The sequence below is a fragment of the Macrobrachium rosenbergii genome, chromosome 41 (genome assembly GCF_040412425.1).
Source record: "Macrobrachium rosenbergii isolate ZJJX-2024 chromosome 41, ASM4041242v1, whole genome shotgun sequence".
Classification (NCBI taxonomy): Eukaryota; Metazoa; Arthropoda; class Malacostraca; order Decapoda; family Palaemonidae; genus Macrobrachium; species Macrobrachium rosenbergii.
The window spans coordinates 90,121,218-90,143,391 of NC_089781.1; the positions used below are offsets into that span (position 1 = coordinate 90,121,218).

Genomic DNA, 22,174 nt, shown 5'->3' on the forward strand with positions numbered 1-22,174 from the left:
GGAATGCAGATGATGCAACTATTGTTGCATACATTTGCTCACTCTTAATGCAAAAGGCGTAGCTTTTTGATAAATCTGTTCTTTTACCATATGGTTCGTAGTACATTGATTTTACATCTGCTATATACAGATGTATTTTGTATTAATTTTATGTGTTATTTTAATGTATGTACGTTGCATTGTTCTATTTCTGTCTTTAGCTTGTGAATAGTTTGTTGTAGGGGCTCTTGCTTGGCAAATTGATGCCTCTTTAGTTTGTCACTTATGGATGTTTCCACATTAGGGATAACAGTATGAGGTTGGATTCTTGACATGAGGAAACTATGGATGATGAAGATTTGAGCTGGATACGGCAAAGAAATTGACCAGCCTCATTGGAGGTAACCAAGATGAAAAGTGGAATGCAAAGACCAAAGAAACAAATTTGTACAGTATGTATTCACTGAGAAAAAAAAAATCCCGTAGCCAACTTTACTGGTAACCTCATTGTTTTTGGGAATGCTGTCCAAATGACTGATAATGTTTTAAGTGTGACTTAAATCTGAGAGGCGCATCATCTAAGCATCCATTTGTAGAACACAAAATAAAATGTGGCAAAATGTTTATGCCACCTGGCTTTTAAGGGCTGTACCTGATGTTTGTTTTTTCATAACATTAACAATTTTTGAATACTATATGGTAATATTGTTTTCATGTAATTACCTCATATTGGACTCCTAGCAACTCTGCATACTGTACATTGATCAAATTTTATACCACGTGCTGTACTGTACATTGAGCAAATATGACACCATATTTACTGGCTGCTGTTCTAACATTGTCCGCTGTAGTTACTAGAGATGTTTTTTATTACAGTAAATAATTTTTCTGTTTTTCTCTTCTAGGCTTCACCGGTAAAAGTGAACGGAACTGTACACGCTGGTGCTGACAAGACCGAAGAAAAGGCAGAAGAAAGTAGTGACATAGAAATTGTGGAGGTGTCACAAGTGAGTCCCAAGCCCAAATCCCTAGAAACTGTTCATAAGGTGCCCTCGTCTTCAAGATCGGAAATACGTAAGATAATTCGCAACACTTCACAAACTTCTATCAGTAGATTTTTGGATAAAAGTAAGATGAAAGGGAACACTGAAGTCATTCCCAGCAAAAAAATTAAATTGGAAAATGTAGGGGATAAGAAAGTGGAGAGTGACGTTAAATGTGTGTTTCAAGGTGTTAACTCTGAAGAAGACAGAGAACAGCCATCCGTAAAATTAGAAGAAAATGTGGAAGTTATAAAAGAAATTAATGAAACTGATAGTGACTATAATGAAAAGAAAAAAATTGAAGAAGATAGGAAGAAACTTGAGGAAGAGAAAAAGCAGATTGAAGAAGAAAAGAGAAAGATAGAGGAAGAAAAGAAAAAGCTAGAGAAGAAAAAAGAGGAGGAAGTGAGGAAAATAGGAGAAAAGGGTAAAATTGAAGATGAAAAGAATGGCATTGAAGAAGGAAAGAATATTGAAGGAAAAAGCATAAAAGAGGTTCATACAGGAGGAAACCCAGTTGACGAAGAAAACAGCGAAACTAGTATAGCCTGTGTTGAAAGTGTAAGTACACATGATCCTATTACCATCATATGAATGTCTTTGGAGTGGTTTCACTCCAGTGGGGTGAGGATCACCTTGTTGCCCTGGATAAGGACCTCATTTAGGCCCTCCTGTTTGATGGTGTGCATATTGATGGAACAATGAATACTCATGTGTCTCTCTCTCTCTCTCTCTCTCTCTCTCTCTCTCTCTCTCTCTCTCTCTCTCTCTCTCTCTCTCTCTCTCTCTCTCTCTCTCTCTCTCTCTCTCTCTCTCTCTCTCATATTTTCTTTCTTCCATCTTCCTTTCCACCCTCTCCTAAAAATTGGTTCATAGTGCAACTACGAGGTTTATTCTCTTGTACCTGTCAAACCTTTTTACTGTGTATTTCCATCTCAGCTTTGAATGACCTCATAGGTCCCAGTGCTTAGCCTTTGGCCTAAATCCTATATTCAGTTCTGTGTTGCAGCGGGGGTAGTTATGTTAGTGCATCTCAAGTGGTGCACTGTAGGCATTGTTAAATGATGTTTGCAGTATCCCTTCAGCCCGTAGGTGTACTCACTTTTTAGCCTTTTAATCTACCCCCAATCCTGCTACCTTTCTTCAGTCTTGCTGTCCAACTCCTCTTTTTCTGTCTTTAGTGCTGAATGGCAGTATGTGCCCCAATACTTTGCTTGATAGCCTAAATTTTATAAATCAGTCAATCCACCTGAGCTGTGACCTACAATAGTTGACTAACAATGAGGTATGATACATACTTCACTGATTAGGTCAACAGAGGCACACTAGCTTTAAAGAATGCGTCCATCTCTTTTTGTATATTGCAATTTTACCTCCAGGGACTTTTTGATATGAAGGTTATAATATTTTGTAGCTTATAAAAACCCTAAAGGAACAACAATAAAAAATTAGAAAATAAAACAAATGAAATACAAAACCAGCCTCATGAAATAACAGTAATTGTTTGAATTTATTTGTTAAGCAGACTACTGAACCACCAGGAAAGTTGTAATAGACCCGTTTTATTGACACTTTTTAGAGGTATAGTATTGTTAGATGCTTGGATTAGATGTTTTAGGTCTTAGTATATATCCATGTTGTGTGTTCTTAATTTTATGAATGATAGAATGAAGATTGATAAGAAGTATTGTTTTCCTTTACAGTTTATGAGCCGATGGGAAGAACTAAAGTCTAGTAAAGAAGACAAGAAAATTAGAGACAAATTATGGAAATATTACTATTTAGCTCACTCCACTTATACACATTCAAGGTATAGTATTTTTAAATGATATTATTATTAATTGTTAGCATGTGTTGCTTGCAATTGGGCTTGACATTACTTGCAGTGATACCTACATGAAAAGGGAGACTTGACTCCTTATTCTTTGCAGGATGATCATCATAAACATGTATACATCAGCTTTTCCCCTATGGGGTTATACAAGAAGTTGGTTCTGCCGACTTCTTAATCCTGTGCTCTTTCTGCATCAGCTCTTGTCTCATCAGCTATCCCATTTTTCCATGAATTCTTTCGTCCTCTTGTTACTTTCATATCTATATATATATATATATATATATTTTTTTTTTTTTTTTTTTTTTTTTTTTTTTTTTACCAAATTTTCCTCATTCCTTGTCATCACTTTTCCAAACCAGCCATCTTTGAGAATTCTGTCTATTCCAGCGTCCCGACACCACTTCTCTCCACCACTTTCTCATTTGTATTATGATCTTCCCACCTAACTTTTACCATGAATCTTAAAATTATGTAGTCACAATTTCAAAAACTCTGTTTCTTTGTTGATGGACATTGTTTTTTGCCCTATTAGTTGGGAGAGCAATGCCCCATTAGTTGGGAGAGCACAGACTTCCAGTTGGTGCACGAGTCTTGTACTTCTTGGTGCATGAGGCTTGTACTTCAGCGCTCACCAATCCCAACTAATGGGAGAGCAGACTCACAATTGGTGCAGTAGGCTTGTACTTATGTGTGCACCAATCCCAACTAATGGGAGAGAAAAGACTTACAACTGGGGCATTAGGTTTGTAATTTCCTGTACACCAACTGTTAGTCTTTGCTCTCCCAAGAGTTGGGATTGGTGCACAGGGAAGTATATGCCTATTGCACCAATTGTAAGCAAAGACTTATAATTGCTGCTTTATGCTTGTACTTCCCTGTGTACCCATTGTAAGCCTTTGCTCTCCTAACTAATGGGGCAGTTCTGTTAACCAGATTTCTAGCTACTGTCTCTCCATTTCATTTGAGCTGCAGCTCTCTTTTGCTTACTCACAGTCACAATCCAGTCTGTCTTGTAGGGTAACAGAAATGCTGTGGTACTTCTGAGACATCATAGTTTAGAATACATTTTTAATTGTACACAACCATCAGTATAGTAGTGGATGTGGTAGTTAAGTATATATTAGTTTAACCAGACCACTGAGCTGATTAACAGCTCTCCTAGGGCTGGCCCGAAGGATTAGACTTATTTTGCGTGGCTAAGAACCAATTGGTTACCTAGCAACAGGACCTACAGCTTATTGCAGAATCCGAACCACATTATGACGAGAAATGAATTTGTATCACCAGAAATAAATTCCTCTAATTCTTCATTGGCCGGACGGAGACTCGAATGCTGGGCCAACAGCGTGCTAGCCGAGAGCTCTAGCCACCCCTCCAAAGAAGAACTGGATGTGGTAGTGGAAGTTACCAGTGTATACAGTAAAATTTTTTGAAATTAAATCTTAATTGTATTAGTCATATACTTATATATTTTATTTATGTAATATTTTTATAACAGATGCTTACCATCATCCATTCTTTCCACATGACTGAACCATCTCAAAATACATTTAAGTAATCCTTTCACTTTTGCTAACTTCAATACATTTCCTCATTCCTCTCACTTCCTACACTGCGCATACTCTGCAGAAGGTTCATCTCAAGAGCTTCAGACTTTTTCATTCACATTTCATAAGAGTTCAGTATTATCCACAATGTCTTTCTAAAACAAGGATTGATATAAAGTAAAATTAGCATAATTACTTTACCGTCTCATTTCATTTGTCTTTGTTATTTTCAGGAAATTCATAAACCTAGTCGAAGCTTCCACTCGCAGGTTGTCTATTGACAACATTTATGTTGTTGTAAAAGATTTACTGGATTATCTTAAGCACTACAAGGACCATCCGTACAAAATTAAGGTAGGCTTTTGTGTTACAAAACCGTTGATTACGAAGCACAGATAATTTTTTGGTGCTAGTGTCTTATTTTAGTTAAATACTACTTATGTAAACCAACTTCCATTGGAATTTGTAGAATTTTTCATATTGATGATGCTGGATGATTTTAGCCAGACTTGGATTACAGAAAAACAGATGTTATTCAGCTGCTCTAGGGTTATAGTTGTTCTGTTCCCTGGATATTTATTTTGCCAATCCTACAATGCATATGAAGGTAAGGGGTTGATGATTGAATGGGCGTCCTGCTCATTTCTGAGGTTTTCCTAGACATTTGAGAGGAAATGAAGATACATTAGGTACCCCAATGGCGCACAGTGTGAGGTTGTGTCTTAACTTCCCTAGTCTAGACTTTATCCCGGTAAAGCATGACAAAAATGTTTTTATTCGCGTAATCTTCAAAATGACATTCCTGGAAACCGTAGTTTCTCATATATACCACATTACAGTCAAGTGTCATCCAGTGAGTAGCTATTGAAAATTTTCAAGCATTTATCTTGCAGCAAATAAGACTAATATAATAAAGTATTTTATAATTTGATCCTTAAAATGCACTCATTTCTGTCTTATTGCTTTGGAACTTAGCAGTAATATTCTTTGTTTGCTTGCAGCACATTTATCTTTTATGATGGGATATTGGTTTTGGTCTCAGTACTGAATAATTGCATATCTTTGTGATATGTATGTAAATCAAACACTAAAAATATTTCTTAGAATGAATAGTTAAATTTAGTCAAGAGTCACAATTTAATAAGTGAATATGAGAAAAAAGAACATGAAATTTCCTGTCTATAAGTGGTTTGGTGATAATTCTCAACCAAGTGCCCCTACTTTTTTGGAGATGCAGTTAAACCATCTCCATACACTGCAGACATCCTTCTAACAAACAAGATTAATATTTTCTCTTTTGTGGATGATGTTAGTCATTATTTAGTACATCTTCAGATTTTCAAAGGGTTAATAGTCGAAATAAGTGCTTGGCTTATTAGTCATATTTTTTTCACACTACATACCAGTTTTCCCTTCATATTTGTATGTATTGAGTTAGAAGAAACTTGCAAATTGAAAAGTTGTGAAGATTGCTTTTATGTTACAAAGTGTTTATCCTTTGTGTTCTGTCTCTGAAGCTAAGTTATCAATTTGGGTTTTCCTGACTTGGTGTTCTGAGGCATTTGGATTAAAGGGACTAATGTGTTACTTAATTTTATATGTATGTACTATAGTTCTGGTTTTATTTTCATGTTTTTTTTAATACTTATGTCTGTGTATGAGCTTTCAGAGTTGGAATGTTTATACCAGCTCTGTGCAAAATTTGATGCTTAAAAATACCTTTTGTATTTGATTCATGTCTTGCAATCACTGCAGGCTGACAAAGATGAGGTGAGTGCAGTAATGTCAATTGTTTGAATAACATTGTTTAACCTAATTCATGGGCATTAACACCAGATTGAGTCAAACTTGCGAGAGGATTGTTATACAAAAATATGCCTTTTTTGTAAATTTTTGTTACAGGTTGGTTGTACCCTGATGATGATCAACAAGATTTGACAATGTATAAATAGCCTAAAATCCAGTCAGTAATGAAAATTTAGATTATTATTTTGATAATAATAATCAAAATTTTGATTACTGATTGGATTTTAGGTTATTCATGTACAGCTGGGTCTGAGACAGAAAATGACTACCTTTAAGTGATCAACAAGATTTGACATTGCATAAATAACCTAAAATCCAAACAATAATAAAAATCTACTGTAGATTATTATTACAATTTAAATTTTTATTACTGATTAGATTTTAGGTTATTTATGCATTGTCAAGTCTAGTTGATCACTAAAAGGGTACAGTCATTTTTTTTGTCTCAGAACCAGCTGTACATACAGAGGATTAAGAATGATAATCATTAACATATGCTGGTTTCTGGAAATTCAAGTAATTGAATTAAGTCTGGCCATCTTAGTAACATATCTTACCCACCACATTACAGCCATGTCTTTATTGTGGCTTGCCAGTGGAGCCATCTTCATTATTATTACTTTTATTAAGTATTTTAACCAGACCACTGAGCTAATTTATTTAGTTCACAAAGGAATAAAAGTTATATTATATTTGTAATATTATAGCTCTGTAAATATTTTATAATTGCATCAGTTGAAAATTAGGAAGACTGATAACATTTCTATAATTTACTTGTTTCCAAAACTCGATATTCATCTATTATAATTTGGACATTCACACAAAAAAATGTTACCCGGCATGCTATACAAATAGGGGTAGGGTCATGTTGGCTATTGAAAAAATTGTGGGTCAGGTAAGAATGACCAAATCTATGGTGAGTCAGAATTACTTTTTTGCCCTAACCATCAACAAATAGTCTCCTGTTTGTCAATTTTTCATAAGTTGTATTTTAACAGAGATCTTTCACATTCACAATTGCTCTCCGATCCCTTTTCCTGCCAAGAGCAACCACATTCGCTGAACAGCAGCACCAATATGCAGTAAATGTTCCTCGCTTTCAAACTTATCAGTTCCAGAGGTCCTTTATTCCCCACTCCGTTAGATTGTGGAACAGCCTCCCTAAAGATGTAAGGTGGAATTGGAACTTCAAAAGATCAAGCAAACATGCAATGTTTTACAACCCTAATACAGTTCTCCTTGTATTTTAATAATTTATTTATTTATTAATTTGTTAATTTATTTATTTTTCTAATAACTGATCTCTTTCTGTATCTCCCATTACCTTGTATGTATTTCATATGTACACCGTATTCTATGGAAGCTTGAATTTCAGGTCAGTGGTCCCTGTGGGCTTGTTCCATATGAATAGGGTTCATCTTTGGAATAATGATTATAATGATAGTGATTTTTTTCCAATTTTAATTTAACTTTCATAAAATAATCCTATTAAACATATTCTTAATTGCAATACTGTATTCATAAAACTGACTAAGAAATATACTAATTATGCTCAGTATTAATACCTCCACTTGAATACCTAAGAGATTACAATGAAACTAATAATTGTATTATAAAATTTATCAAAACTGGTGTAGAGCGAGCCGTATCTCATTAAAAATCACATCCTGACAGACATAAAATACCTTGGTGTTTTGATATTCTGTCAGAACTGAAAAAATTCAGTCAGAAGAAGATTGGATAGTCTGAACAAAACTGTCAACAAAACTGATAGAGCATAGCCTTTACAAGAAGGAAACTTACTGAAATGATTACAGCAATTGAGACTGTTACACTAAAACCAATATACAACATATGGCAAGTTTAGAAAATGAATTATGCGAGGAAGAATAATATCGTGGAGACTGCGTATCAGACATCTATGCAATACTCATGTACAAAAATTATGGAAGAAATTCTGGAATGTAAATGGGGCATTTGTAAAATCACCAAGACATGCTGTATTAAAAAATGGGAAGAAGATTCTTGACCTCAAAAACTAAGTATCATATTAGGGGAACATTTTTGCAAACAAGCAGCAACAAGGACCTTACTGAATATTATTGTAAGTTGAATGAAAGAATTAGATTATATTTCCTTGCAATTGTAACAGATTTGCTCCTGGAATGACCAATAGATGAGGTTATAGTATTAAAACAGAAACAGAAATATTATTTGAAATTAAAAATCTTTATACAATAATGTTAGGTCGCCTGTTTAAAGATATATATGTATCGCTTAAACTGATAAGAAATTTATGGATTATTGAAGCCTTTACTAGAAATCTTTTGGAAGAATAGAGTAATTGTAGATAGATATTGTATTATCTCATTAAAGTTATCAAGGGGAGTAAAAGATAATTTTGGTAAGAATGAACAGTTTGATTGTGGTAAATACATGATTGGTGTCCATAGTATGTTATGCAATTCCAGTACAGTATATATATTTTTACTCTTTCTTTTTATCAGCAGAATAATCAAGATGAACCATCTACAAGCACCTTATCAGAGGAAACTGAAGAAGATATAAAGAGAAGTAAGAAGTTAAGAAAAGTGGAAAAGAAAATGATGGTAAATATGAATTTGGTTTTTTTGTTTTTATTGGTATTCAGCTACAGTATAGCATGCTCATGTGTTTGGTTAGGTGAAAAAAATATATTTTCTTTTAATTTAAATACTGTAAGTTTGATGTTTTGTACTAAAAGTTGAAGCTTCTCAGGTTTGCTTAGTATGCTGAATTATATCCCGCATAAGAGATTGTAAACCTATAATATTTAAATACTTAAAAGTAATAGCAAATAGAATCGATTCAGTCATGGAACCATAATCATATAGGGCCTAGTAATTCAATCTTTTAATTTCAATAGCCTGTACAGTCGACCCCCGCTAGATTGCAGTTCAGCTTTCGTGGTTTTTTCAGTGGAATATATTTCCAAATATATCGCCGAAAATTCACTAATTCACAGATTTTTTTGTAGAGCAATATCCACTAATTACTGTATTTTCATTTTATTTTTGTGACTAAATACATTTTTTATGATAAAAATATTATTTACTAATTTCCAAATATTAAGTAAACACCACAAAATCAGTTCATTAAGGGAAATATAGTAAATTAGGTAAGATTTTAGCACAATTCTTGCTTTTCCCAATCTTTTACTGTTAAAAGTTTCCCACTTAGGGGGAGGATCCAGCCCTAACTGTCAGTCATCTTGGCATGTTGACCAAGGTTAGCACCTGGGAAGACAGTCTCTCTCTCTCTCTCTCTCTCTCTCTCTCTCTCTCTCTCTCTCTCTCTCTCTCTCTCTCTCTCTCTCTCTCTCTCTCTCTCTCATAAACCATGAATAATTTCCATCTTTTAATATTTAACTGAAGAATAACCATCTCTCTCTCTCTCTCTCTCTCTCTCTCTCTCTCTCTCTCTCTCTTTCCCAGTCATAAATCATGAATAACTTCCCCTTGATATTTAATGTAAGAATGAATGTCTCTCTCTCTCTCTCTCTCTCTCTCTCTCTCTCTCTCTCTCTCTCTCTCTCTCTCTCTCTCTCTCTCTCTCTCTCTCTCTCTCTCTCTGTACTGTATAGATCCTTTAATAAAATATGAATTACTACATCATTAACATAAAAATATGAAACTAAAACTCCTGGAAGTTCACGAAGCCACCATTGAGTGAGTGTTTGCATACATATGCACGTGTTACAATTTTTTTTTATTTGTGACATGCTAATTGCTGGCAGGGTTGGAATTAGCCAATCACACAGCAGGGTACCAGCTTTGCTAGTTGCTGATTGGCTTGTAGCTCCGATGCTTTGTGAGGGAGTTTTTCCTCTTTCAGCTTTCTGTAAAGGAAAACTTTTATGCCGGGTTTGTCTGTCTGTCTGCACTTTTTCTGTCCGCATTTTATTCTGTTCACACTTTTTCTGTCCTCCCTCAGATCTTAAAAACTACTGAGTCTCGAGGGCTTCAAATTGGTATGTTGATCATCCACCCTCCAATCATCAAACATACCAAATTGCAGCCCTCTAGCCTCAGTACTTTTTATTTAAGATTAAATTTAGCCGTATTCGTGCTTCTGGTAACGATATAGGATAGGCCACCACCAGGCTGTGGTTAAAGTTTAAGGGGCTGCACATCATACAGCATTATACCGAGACCACTATAGCAGCTATACAGGCAGTCCCTGGTTAATGCCAGGTGTTCCGTCCCCAGCCAAGTGCCGCAAACCGAAAATCGGCAATAATAGAGCCGAAAACCCCGCTTAATGGTGCCATTGATGGGAGATTGACACCGAAATCCCCACTTAATGGTGCTGTTAACTAGAGATCGGTACCATTAACTGGAGAGCAGCGCCGAAAATTTGGTTGACAGCGTCACTAGTCAGGCACCGAAACGCTGTTAACTGATGCTGCCGGTAAGTGGGGACTGGCTTGTACAGAAAACATGATTGCGCCAAAGAAACTTCGCCGCATTTTTTACCTATTTTATGACTGATTTTAGTTTAATGTACAGTGATACTGTACGAGTATATTCGGTTTTAGCTTAATGTACTGTATAGTGATACTGTATATTTTTATAACCTAGTTTTGTGAATTAATCTTTATTTTCCTTTGTGTCCGTACTGTCACTAATGTATTGAATATTTTTAATCTGCATATGTATTTTTGTTCTCTCTCTCTCTCTCTCTCTCTCTCTCTCTCTCTCTCTCTCTCTCTCTCTCTCTCTCTCTCTCTCTCTCTCTCTCTCAGGGGTAACGTTAGTTTTCACCTGTAGCTGTAAGGCATATATTTTTAGGGGTTATGTTGTAAGACGACTTTGAAATGATATTAAAGTGTTTTGAGATGATAGTTAAGGTATTTTTGGTGTTTGAGCTATTAAAATAAGGAGTGAACTATTAAAACAGGCAGTTATAAGCATTTTAGTTTAAGGTATATAGGGTACTTGGTGTTTGAACTATTAAAATAGGCAGTTACGTATAAGCGTTTTTAGAGGGGGTCACTGTAACAAGATATCGTGAATTTTCTGTATTCATGGGTGGTTGTGGTCCCTAACCCCCTCGAATAAGGGGGGTTGCCTGTATGCTGTGTTACCACACGATGTCCTTATTAGATGAAGTGTATCCTTATATAATAACTGTATATAATAAACAATTTGATGTAGAAATACAGTACACTATAAAAATAAAAAAATTACAATTATTAAAATTAATTTCGTTAAAGTAATGAAATTCTTTAATATCAAAGCTAATTTAAATTTACCAATAAAACCTAGAGACAATAATTAAGTATCCCTTTGGGTACTAAATACAGCCATATATATGTATTTGTGTTTGGGGCTTCCTCTTTCTGCTTGTAACTTGCTAAATTTGACTGATATTTAGCCATTGTTTGTAACTAATGTAATATTTGGCCATGAAAATTGGAAAATCCATTGTCCAGCTGTAGCTTTTTGCCAACAAATATTGTTTTGTATTTGTTGTATAAAGTTTTGCTAAGTTTTTTATGGAATTTACATAGCTATAAAGAGACAAATTTTTCCAGGAAATATCAAGGAAAATCAGAGAATTGGAGGAACAAGAAATAGATCTTGATGACGAGGATAATTCTTCATATCTCATAGAAGACAGGTAATCCATATGTAACTAATTATTGTTTGAATTCTCTACCACTTATGTAAAGTTATTTGCTAGGTGTTATTATAAAGTAGCATTATTAGTTTTTTGTAGGTTATTTAGTTTCACAAGTTCTAGAATCTTGTCTTATATTTTTGGTAGAAGTATAAAAACTTGGTAGACATAAAATCCATTCTACTAATTGTGAACTGAAAAAGATTAAATGTTCAGTTGATTAAGTGCAGGAAAAAAGATTCACTTTTTAAATGTATTGAAGTTTGTCATTTACTCCTGTGTTTATTTTTCCAGTTATTCTTTGATCAAAGTGCTCTATATTTTTGGTTGTTTCCTTTTATCTGTTTTAATGTTCATGTCTGTTACTTGTAGATTGAAAAGACAGTTCAGCAGACTACATGATTACTACTGTAAAATTGCTGAATGCACCTCTGCTACAGGACGCCCCATCGAAAAAAAATTCCGTTATACTGGTGAGCTTTCAGAATTTGTATCTAGAATGGACTTAGTGATACCTAGACTATGTTAAGTTTCAAGTTTCTACGGGCTTTCATTAGAAATGGCTCTTGAAATTTTTGTGGAATTATGTAGTTTGGATGGATGTTAAGGTACCATGCTAATAAAAGCTTTATTCTTCTTTGTTTTTAAGGTTCTCGTTACGAGGAGGTTAACAAGAGAATAAGCACCTGGGTCAATAAGACAAAGGAATTCCCAGATTATGTAGATATATTAAATTTGGTAAAAAAAGTAACTAGGGATAGTTGCTTACCCCTTAGACCAGAAACTGTTAGAGTACAAGGTAAGTTCTTGTAGCAGACTATTTACATGATCTTGATATAGTGATAAAGAGATTAATTTGTTCCTTTTTTTTTAATTTTTTCATCTCACTTAAGTGACTGGGAAGAACAACACCCTTGTTGTGAAGGAAATATATGCTGCAGTGTAATACTGCACTTTTCCCCATTTGATGATTATAAATTTTCTCAGAAGATAAATTAGATTATGAAGCCCTTTAAGCACAGATGATGGCAGAGTTTTTGTAGGTAAAAAAGTTGTTTACAGAGCAGATCTGTTCTTTCAGTATTCTCCCATGGCACTTTTGGAAAAAATAGTTTGTGAGTTATCAGTGGCAAAATATGTTTCCGAGAATTATATATGAAGTATTATTTTAAGAGACAGTGACAAGAGTTGGAGGTCATGACTAAATTTTATTTTTTACTTTTTATGTACTTGCCTCTTTCACATCTTTTCTGTCTTTCCTCAGCCACTTTTCTACTTTCTCTTCTCCATCTGCTGTTTTGAAATTCTTATTTTTATTGGCCCTTGCCACTTTCCTTTTATCATCCTACCTCTTCTCCCTGTGAACATCTTTAATATCTTCCCTGCCTGTCTACCAAAGGTTGAAGGTAGCTTTATATCCATTCCCAAATGTCCAAGCATACGCTACCTATGCTGCCTTCTTTCAGGAGTTTTGATTCTATATTTTCTAGTGATTTTTCTTTTCGACAAGACCCTTCAGAACTTGTAAAATTGTTACTGTTGTAGATAGGTTTCATGATAAGTAATGTCTAGACATGTTAATCTCTGGCTATGTTCTTTCTTCCATAGCTCAAGAAATTTTCAGAGACGTTGGCAGAATGTTGAAAGAGAGGCGTGAAAGCGACGACCTTTATAATATTTACTCATATGTTGATAATCCTGATGACGATCCTGCTGAAAAAGATGAGGAACTTTCCCAAAAGCTAGCTCAAAAATGGAGTCGTAGCTAAAGAAAAACTAGATAAGGTAAAAGAAATACGTTTTGTTAATAAAAGATTTTTCATGGGCTGAGATTGTCACTTGATATGTGTAACTACAATGTTTCTTCACAGCACAACCCCGTCTCTTTTCCCCCTCCCCTCAGATATAGTTGCCTACATCCATGTCCATAATTTTCCAGGTTCACTTGAACTTTATATGTCAGACAGTAGAAGGTAGTCCCTGTGTACCCTCTAGATCCTTGGGTATGCTTCAATCAATGGCCTCACTTTCTGTGAACATGTAATATTGTTAACAACTCTGTTCTAAGGCCAAAATTTTATTTTGGAGGAAGCTGCCACAACCATGACTTCCCCTGTAGGGAGGGTAGTGCCTCATGCAATGCACTGTGGGCATTACTTAAGGTTCTTTGCAGCGTCCCTTTGGGCCCTAGCTGCAACCTTTTTTATTCCTTTTAATGTACCTCCATTCATATTCTCTTTCTTCCGTCTTACTTTCCATCCTCTCCTAACAATTGATTCATAGTGCAACTACAAGGTTTTCCTCCTATTACACCTTTCGAACCCTTTTACCGTCAATTTCCGTTGCAGCGCTGAGTGAGCTCATAGGTCCCAGCGATTGGCCTTTAGCCTAAACTCTGTATTCTGTTCTATTCAAACATACGTGACTTCAACAAGCAGCCTCTACCAGGCCAACTGGAATGATTCTGTGGCTGGTGCTGTGGAAGAGCCATTGATCCCAGTCAGTTCATTTATAATTATATACTTCTTGCTTGTCTTTCATCAATGCAGAAAGTTGTCCTTTGCCATCAAAAGATATAGATCTGCTTCTGTCTGTTTTTTAAACTTTAGGGGCTGATCATGGATTCTTCTGGGTAAGTATGCTTTCCTATTCTGAATGAATCGGGTGATACAAACACCTTGTTTTGTACAGTAAGGTTTTTTAACCATACTTATTACAAATTTTTAGGCTACTAGAGACCTGGTTCCTGACTGCTTATGGAGTGTCTACCAAACACTCAGGGCCATTAAACATCTCAGTCCACCACACAAATTGTAATTCAGACTTTTATATGATCAGTGAGGTTGTGATGAAACAGTAACAGGCACATTAATTTGCAAATAGACTTTTACTGTAATGTTATTTATTGTGGAATAATTTACTGATGCATGGTCAGACACTTTCAAATATGTGTTTTTTTTTTCTTAGAGTCTAGCTTTCTTCAGTTTACTAGTTACAGAAGGAGTTGGTGATCAAAATGATAAGTTCTTGGAAGATATTTAAAAGTTATAACCTTGATAATGTAATTAAAGTACTATTTAAAATTCTTGTATTATACATTCTCCAAGTAACGCAGCAAATACATTGCAGATTTTCCAAACATACGTAGAGAAGGAGGCAGAGGCAAGAGAGGCTGCTGATGTGAAAAAGTCACCTATGAAAGAAGATAAAGAAAAAGTGAAAGAAGAGTCAGCTAAAAAAGAATGTGAGATAAAATCTGAAGTGCTAACTGAAGAGGATGAGGAAGATGAGGAAGATGATGGTGATTTAGCAAAGTATGATGTAGAAGAGGAAGCTGAGAGTGAAGCAGAGGATGAGGAAGAAGGGGATGAAGATGAAGAAGAGGATGAAGATGAAGAAGAAACAGTTGTAAATGAAATGCCTCATGTTGAGTATACAAATTCCAAAGACTTTGATGATAATGAAGATACTGATGATGAATTACGAGATGTTATTGCAAGTGCCTCAGTTGAAGAAGATTTATCAGAAGAAGGTAAGTCAGTGGGCCTTCACTGTTTTCAGATAAACTTTTTATTTTTAAACATCTAACTTACCTGGTAGTTATATATATAGCTTAAGTCCCTGACGTCACGGCAGAATTTCAAAAACTCGCGGCAATCGCCGATCGGTAGTCAGGTGAACCACCTGTGCGCCCTCTACCCAGGTACCTGGAACCATTCCAACTATTCCTCAGATCTTCCCCTGCCGCTGTGTCGGTAACATCGATGGAATTTCGCTCGTAGCCTGTGTTTTTTTTCGCAACTTATTTTGGTGAAGTACATTTTTGCTTGGCTTTCGCTTGTTCGCTTTTGGATTTTCTTATAACATATCTGACTTCATCAGTGTGAAAATATGTGTGTGGGGATGCAAGCGGCTTGCTAAAGTCTCCTTGGATCCCCACTTAGTATGTCTGAAGAACGGGAATGAAAGACCGGCTCAGAAGAGCCAAGAGTACTGTTTCTCACTCTTCTTGATATAACCAGGGAATAGTTAATTCTTTTCCCCTTGATAACTATCCTATTGATCCTTCTCCGTAGTGGTAGTCTCTGAACCCCTACTGAAACAGGTAAGGACCCAATACTTAATGATTTGTTGGCTGCCATTCAGACCCTGGCCCAACAGGTAAAATCCCTCTCAGAAGACAGGGATAATATGTGATCGATAATAAGAGATCTAAAAATACAAGTGTTAATATGTTGTTAGTGCAAGTGCAGTGGAGGGTGCGACTGCTCGGTCCTGTTGTGCTCCTAGTCCTAGACCTCTTCCAAGCTCACCAACCCCTGTGAGAAGGAAAGTCGACAGACGAAGGGAGGCAAGAGGCTTTAGCTACCGAGCAGTCGTCCCCTCGAGCGCACCTGTTGACGTTTCCCAGGGCGCTCACCTCGCCATAGGAAAGCGAGGTTAAAGTGTTTTTTCATCCATTGGTTGCTGCACGTCAACCGGAGGAAGCTTTTGACCGATGTCGCACAGGCGGCCAGTTCTCAAGTAACCTCTAGGTTTGACGGGACAGCGAAAGTTAGAAGTATGGACGCCAGGACGTCGGGCGTTGAGAAGCTGGACGCCAGGACTTCGAGCGTCGAGAAGCTGGACGCCAGGATGTCAGACGTAGAGAAGCTGGACGCCTGGACGTTAAGTGTCGAGAAGTTAGACGCCAGGACGTCAGGCGTCATGAAGCTGGACGCCAAGACATTAAGCTTCAAGAAAATGGACGCTAACACGCCAGGCGTCAGAGACTGGACGCCAGGATGCCAGGCGTCAAGATGATATTTTGAAAGATGTCGCTACTTCCGTCTTCGTAAAATCGGAAGAAGAGAATGATAATATCTCGCATTCTCCTGTGAATCCTATTGTAGAGATTTCTGACGAAGACAATATAAAAGGCCATCTGCTTTTATCAGACTTGAAAAGGCTTATGAAGATATTTTCGGAAATTTTTTCCAGAGAAATTTATCCTGACTGCTCCTCGTTCCCCACCTTCAGAATTTACTCTTGTGAAGGCGTCTAAGAGGGCAGCATTTACGAAGAATGGATACTTTCAAAGGAGAAACAATGAAAGACAGCCTTTGTTTTTCCTCATATATCTGATGTCGTGTATGGATAAAGGACTCGGAGATAGTTCCAACGAATCAACTGCACCTTTCTCAGCGGGACTCCTGAAGAAAAGGGCCCATCTTTGCTCTTTCCTGGCTAATGGGGTCACGCCCAATCAAAATCAGAATTGATTTATACCTCTTTTTCCTCTCACCCCTTCTCTCAAGGTTTGGTATAGAGGCCTTTTCATCTTTGGCCCAGAAAACCACGTAAGATTTAAGATCTAAAACAGCAAGAAAAGTCCTACCTACGACTTTCATCGCTAAAAAGAGTAAGGCTGAGGTTCCTGTGTTTCAGGTATTTCAGCTCTTTCATGGTCGGCCCTCCGATAGAGGTTCCTCTAGGGCGGGTAGATGAATGACAACGCGAAGAGGCTCTACACAGGGAAGAAGAAGGACCTGCCTTTCTTCTCCTGCAGACTCTGGTAGGAGCCGGACTGTCCAGCCTGAGTAGGCCCCCTCTAGTAACAAGATAATTCGACCTTTCTGCCAAATGCAACGACAGAACCAAGGCAAAGGTTCTACAGCAACAAGTGTCTATGATGTTGCAAAAAGGAGACCAGACAGAGAGTTCAGGATCCGAATTCCCAGGATTCTACATTCGGTTATTCCTGATCCCCAAATACTTGGGGGTTAGAGACCGGTGCTAGACGGATTGCACTCAACTTTTTTGTGCAATAAACAAAGGTCGCTATAGAAACGACAAAATCGGTTCTAGCAGCGGTCAGACAGCATGACTGGATGGCCTCACTGGACCTCCAGGATGCGTATTTTCACGTCCCCATGCACCCGATCTCCAAGAATTTTCTGAAGTTCGTCCACGGGAAAGGTTTTATAGTTTTGGTCTCTCTTTCGGCCTAAACAGACAAGGTTGACGTCTGGCTCTGGAGCCGAGACCTCTCAAGAGCAAGTTACCCAATATTGAGGGACGTCATGATAACACTTCATAGACTACAGATTGTAGCCACAGCAGCAGCCGGAGCTCTTCCCTTCCAGCCCCAAGGGTAGCTCTCCTACTAAGAACAAACATAGACAGTTCTATTCAGTCAGGATACCGGGCTGCAAGAGCGTGGCGGACACTGTGCTGCCTTCCGCACATCCTCCTCTTCCTCCTTCGGATTGGTACTCTCTGCGGAACCCTCCTCGGTCCATTATTGACGATGAGAAGGAAATAATTGCCGTAGTTGAGGCTTCCCAGCCTGTCCCCAGCAGCAGGAAGCCCCGCATATAGCTTCACTATAAAATATTCAGCAGACTTTGTCTTCCCAGCTACAAGCGTGACAACCAGGAAAACAGAAGAAGGATAATAGACGTCTAACTAAAGCTTCTAGACGTCCAGAAGTTTAAGACGCTGAACGTAGTGAATGAAACTCTAGGACGCTGGATGCAGTGGCGTCAAGCATCTAGGAGTGAAACACCATGATGACAAGCGTCAATGAACCCAAGACGTCAAGCGCCAAGGCATTGGCGTCAGGGCGTCAGGCTTCAAGATATTGGAAGCCAAGACGTGGAGTTAGCTCAGGACGCAAGATGCACTGGCATCAGCGCCTAACAAAGAATTAGGTCTACTGATAAACAGATAGAAATCTCAGCCGATCCCATCCCAAGAGGTTCTATGCCTTAGGATGAAGATTCAGAGTCAGGATTTTCGGGCTTTTCCGTTTATTGCAAAGACAGGACAAGCCTCAAGAAAATTTCAGAACTTTATAAAGAGACAGTCATGCTTGGCAAAGGAATGGATGAGTCTGCTGGGAACCCTTTCCTCGCTGGAACAGTTTGTCTCCTTTGAGAGGTTAATTCTATGCCCGTTACAGTTTCATCTAAATCGGAACTGGGACAAGGAAATAGAACTGGAGACCAAGTGCATCCCCATTTCGGAACCAATAAGACCGTATTTGTAGTGGTGGAACGCCCCGTCAAGCTCCAGGAGGTCCCTTCTCTATATTAGAGGAACCCAGACCTAGTGTTGTTATCCGACGCGCCGGACTCAGTATGGGGAGCAACACGAGGGAAATAAAAAGTCTCGGGCTCCTGGACCAGAGAGCAGGAGGATTTAAACATCAATTAGAAGGAATTAACTGCAATCCTTCTAGCTCTCAGGAGTTCGAACACAGTGGGGAACAAAGAGGTGCAGGTCAACACCGACAACACGGCAGCATTGGCCTACATCAGCAAACAAGGGGGCACTCACTCCAGGTCTCTATACGAGACAATAAGAGAATCTCTTCTTTGGGCAAAGGAGGAGAATGTAAAACTAGTAACCCACTTTATCCAAGGGGAGAAAAATGTGAGGGCGGACATTCTGAGCAGGAAATAAAGTCCTCTCAAAAGAATGAACGCTACATCAGGACTTTGGGACGTCCTTGCATAGATCTCTTCGCCACAGCTCAAACGAAGAGGTTGGACACTTTACTGCTCTCCAGTACCAGATCCCGGGGCTATATACATAGACGCGTTCCTGGTGGACTGGTCCAACTTGGACGTGTATGCATTTCCCTATTTCAAGATAATACACTGGGTACTGAAAAAATTTGTGTCACATGAGAGGACCGGAATGACCCTTGTGGCCCCTTACTAAACGACAAGAGATTGGTTCCCAGAAGTACTGGATTGGATGGTGGACATTCCGAGTAGCCTACCTCAGAGAGTAGATCTACTCAAACAACCCCACTTGGAAAGATATTACCAAAACCTACAAGCGCTACTAGTAACTGCTTTTGGACTATCGGAAAACTCACAAGAGCCAGAAGTTTTTGAAGGAGGCAGCTGGCGCTATCGCAAATCAAGGAGGTTATCCACCATTAAGGTACACCAATCCAAGTGGGAGGTATTTAGAGGATGGTGCAAGGACAACCATGTGTCCTCTTCCAATATTTCTGTAACCCAAATTTGTATATAGAGAACTCACCAGCATGGAACCTAGACGTGGTCCTGAGGTTCCTCATGGGGAGTAGGTTGATCCCTTGCAGAGGGCATCTTTAAAGGACCTCACCATGAAAACTCTTTTCTTGGTCAGTTTGGCGCAGCGAAAGAGTTAGTGAGATACATGCTCTCAGCAAGAATATAGATTTTATACAAGGCAAGGCAATCTGCTCACTGCAACTAGGCTTCCTTGCAAAAAAATGAATACTCATCACAACCCTAGCCCAGAACGTTCGAGATTCCGAACCTAACGGACATAACAGGGGAGGAGAGAGAGAGTCCTATTCCCGGTAAGGGCTCTAAGGCTCTACCTGGATAGGACAAAGGACTTTAGAAGGAATTCAGAAGGGCTTTTGTGCTCAGTCAAAAGCTCTCTGTATAGATGTCGAAGAATGCTCTGTTTTATTTTATCAGACAGTTGATAAAAGAAGCAAATATGGAATGTAGAGAGATAGACTACAAGATTCTGAAAGTAAAGACGACGAGGTCAGGGCAGTAGCAACCTCTGTAGCTCTTAAACAGAACAGGTCCCTGCAGAGTATCTTGGACACGACCTTCTGGAGAAGCAAGTTAGTATTTGCCTCTCACTATCTAAAACAAGTCAAGACATTATGCGAAGATTGCTATACGCTGTGCCCGTTTATAGCATCTAATTCAGTAATGGGAGAGGGGAATACCCCTACAATCCCATAAACCAATACCCTTTTTTCTTACCTTGGAATTGAGAATTTTTATGGTTGTTTGTGAAGACTGGACGCAGTCTTCCGCAATCATTGGGATGAAAGTTCCTTGGTAGAGCCCGGAACAAGGATATTGAGAGGAGGTCTAGTCACATAGAGGTTATACACCGGTTGACAGCCCCTAGAGATTTTCAGCCCCCTGGGTGGATCGCTGGATCTCTTAAGGAATGCAGACATAATGAGAGGGAGTTCATTGAAGTCAGCTTCCTTAATCCAATCCTATAAAATAATACCCTTTGTTCTTGCCTTGGAATGGTTGAAATTTGATGGTTGTTTGTGAAGATTGAACGCAGTCTTCCACAATCATTGATTTTAGTTAGATGATCATTTTGTTCCTTGGTGACGCCGGAACAAGGGTATTATAGGTTGTCTGTCACATAGAGGTTGGTACACGGTTGGCAGCTCCTAGAGGTCTTCAGCCCCCTGAGTGGATCGCTGGACCTCTTAAGGAATACAGACATAATGAGGCGGAGTTTATTGAACTCAGCTTCCTTAATCCAATTCCATAAAACAATACCCTTTGTTCTTACCTTGGAATGGTTGAAATTTTATGGTTGTTTGTGAAGATTGAACGCAGTCTTCCACAATCATTGATTTTAGTCAGATGATCATTTTGTTCCTTGGTGGCGCCCGGAACAAGGGTATTATAGGTTGTCTGTCACATAGAGGTTGGTACACGGTTGGCAGCTCCTAGAGGTCTTCAGCCCCTGAGTGGATCGCTGGACCTCTTAAGGAAAGCAGACAAAATGAGGGAGTTCATTGAAGTCAGCTTCCTTAATCCAGGTAAGGACCTTAAGTTGGTTTATTAACCCTTAAGCAAATTCCAACGATGTTGGCTGTCTCTGACCCTCCACCAAAGGTGTCAATCAGCTATATATATAACTACCAGGTAAGTTAGATGTTTAAAAATGATATTTTCATAATAAAATAAATTTTTTAACATACTTACCTGGTAGTTATATATAAGTAAATTCCCACCCTCCTCCCCTCTAGAGACTACGGGCATGGAAGATCTGAGGAATAGTTGGAATGGTTCCAGGTACCTGGGTAGAGGGCGCACAGGTGGTTCACCTGACTACCGATCGCGATTGCCGCGAGTTTTTGAAATTCTGCCGTGGCGTCAGGGACTTAAGCTATATATATAACTACCAGGTAAGTATGTTCAAAAATTTATTTTATTATGAAAATATCATTTTTTATAGAATCTTGGAAGTTTGTCTTAAGATTATGAAAATAAATGTATTAAATGTGGAGGTGTAATCAGGAATGAAAGGTGTCTCAAGTCTGTGTCTTTTAAGTAAAATGAAATTGATGTTAAATATGATAGAGAACAAATGCTGTAATAGGAAAAGAGAAATAACCAAGAAAATATTAAATGTATGAAAGAACAGTATACATCACTCAAGCACAATAACAAATGCTTGTGAATCTAGATATAGACTCAGGTAATGGTTCAAAGCTTGAAACACTTCTGAGCTCTCAACCATTGCCACCACTGGCACTTATCATATTG

General features: G+C 38.0%; 1 protein-coding gene across 1 annotated transcript in view; it reads left to right on the plus strand.

Moving 5' to 3' along the window:
• Positions 1–22,174, plus strand: part of LOC136826989 (enolase-phosphatase E1-like) — a 100,809-nt gene that overhangs the window by 70,717 nt on the left and 7,918 nt on the right. Inside the window, 10 exon segments of the mRNA XM_067084637.1 lie at positions 885–1,583; positions 2,726–2,832; positions 4,637–4,757; positions 8,717–8,818; positions 11,785–11,870; positions 12,243–12,343; positions 12,520–12,669; positions 13,479–13,621; positions 13,623–13,655; positions 15,000–15,402. Coding sequence (XP_066940738.1) covers positions 885–1,583; positions 2,726–2,832; positions 4,637–4,757; positions 8,717–8,818; positions 11,785–11,870; positions 12,243–12,343; positions 12,520–12,669; positions 13,479–13,621; positions 13,623–13,655; positions 15,000–15,402 — 1,945 coding nt within the window.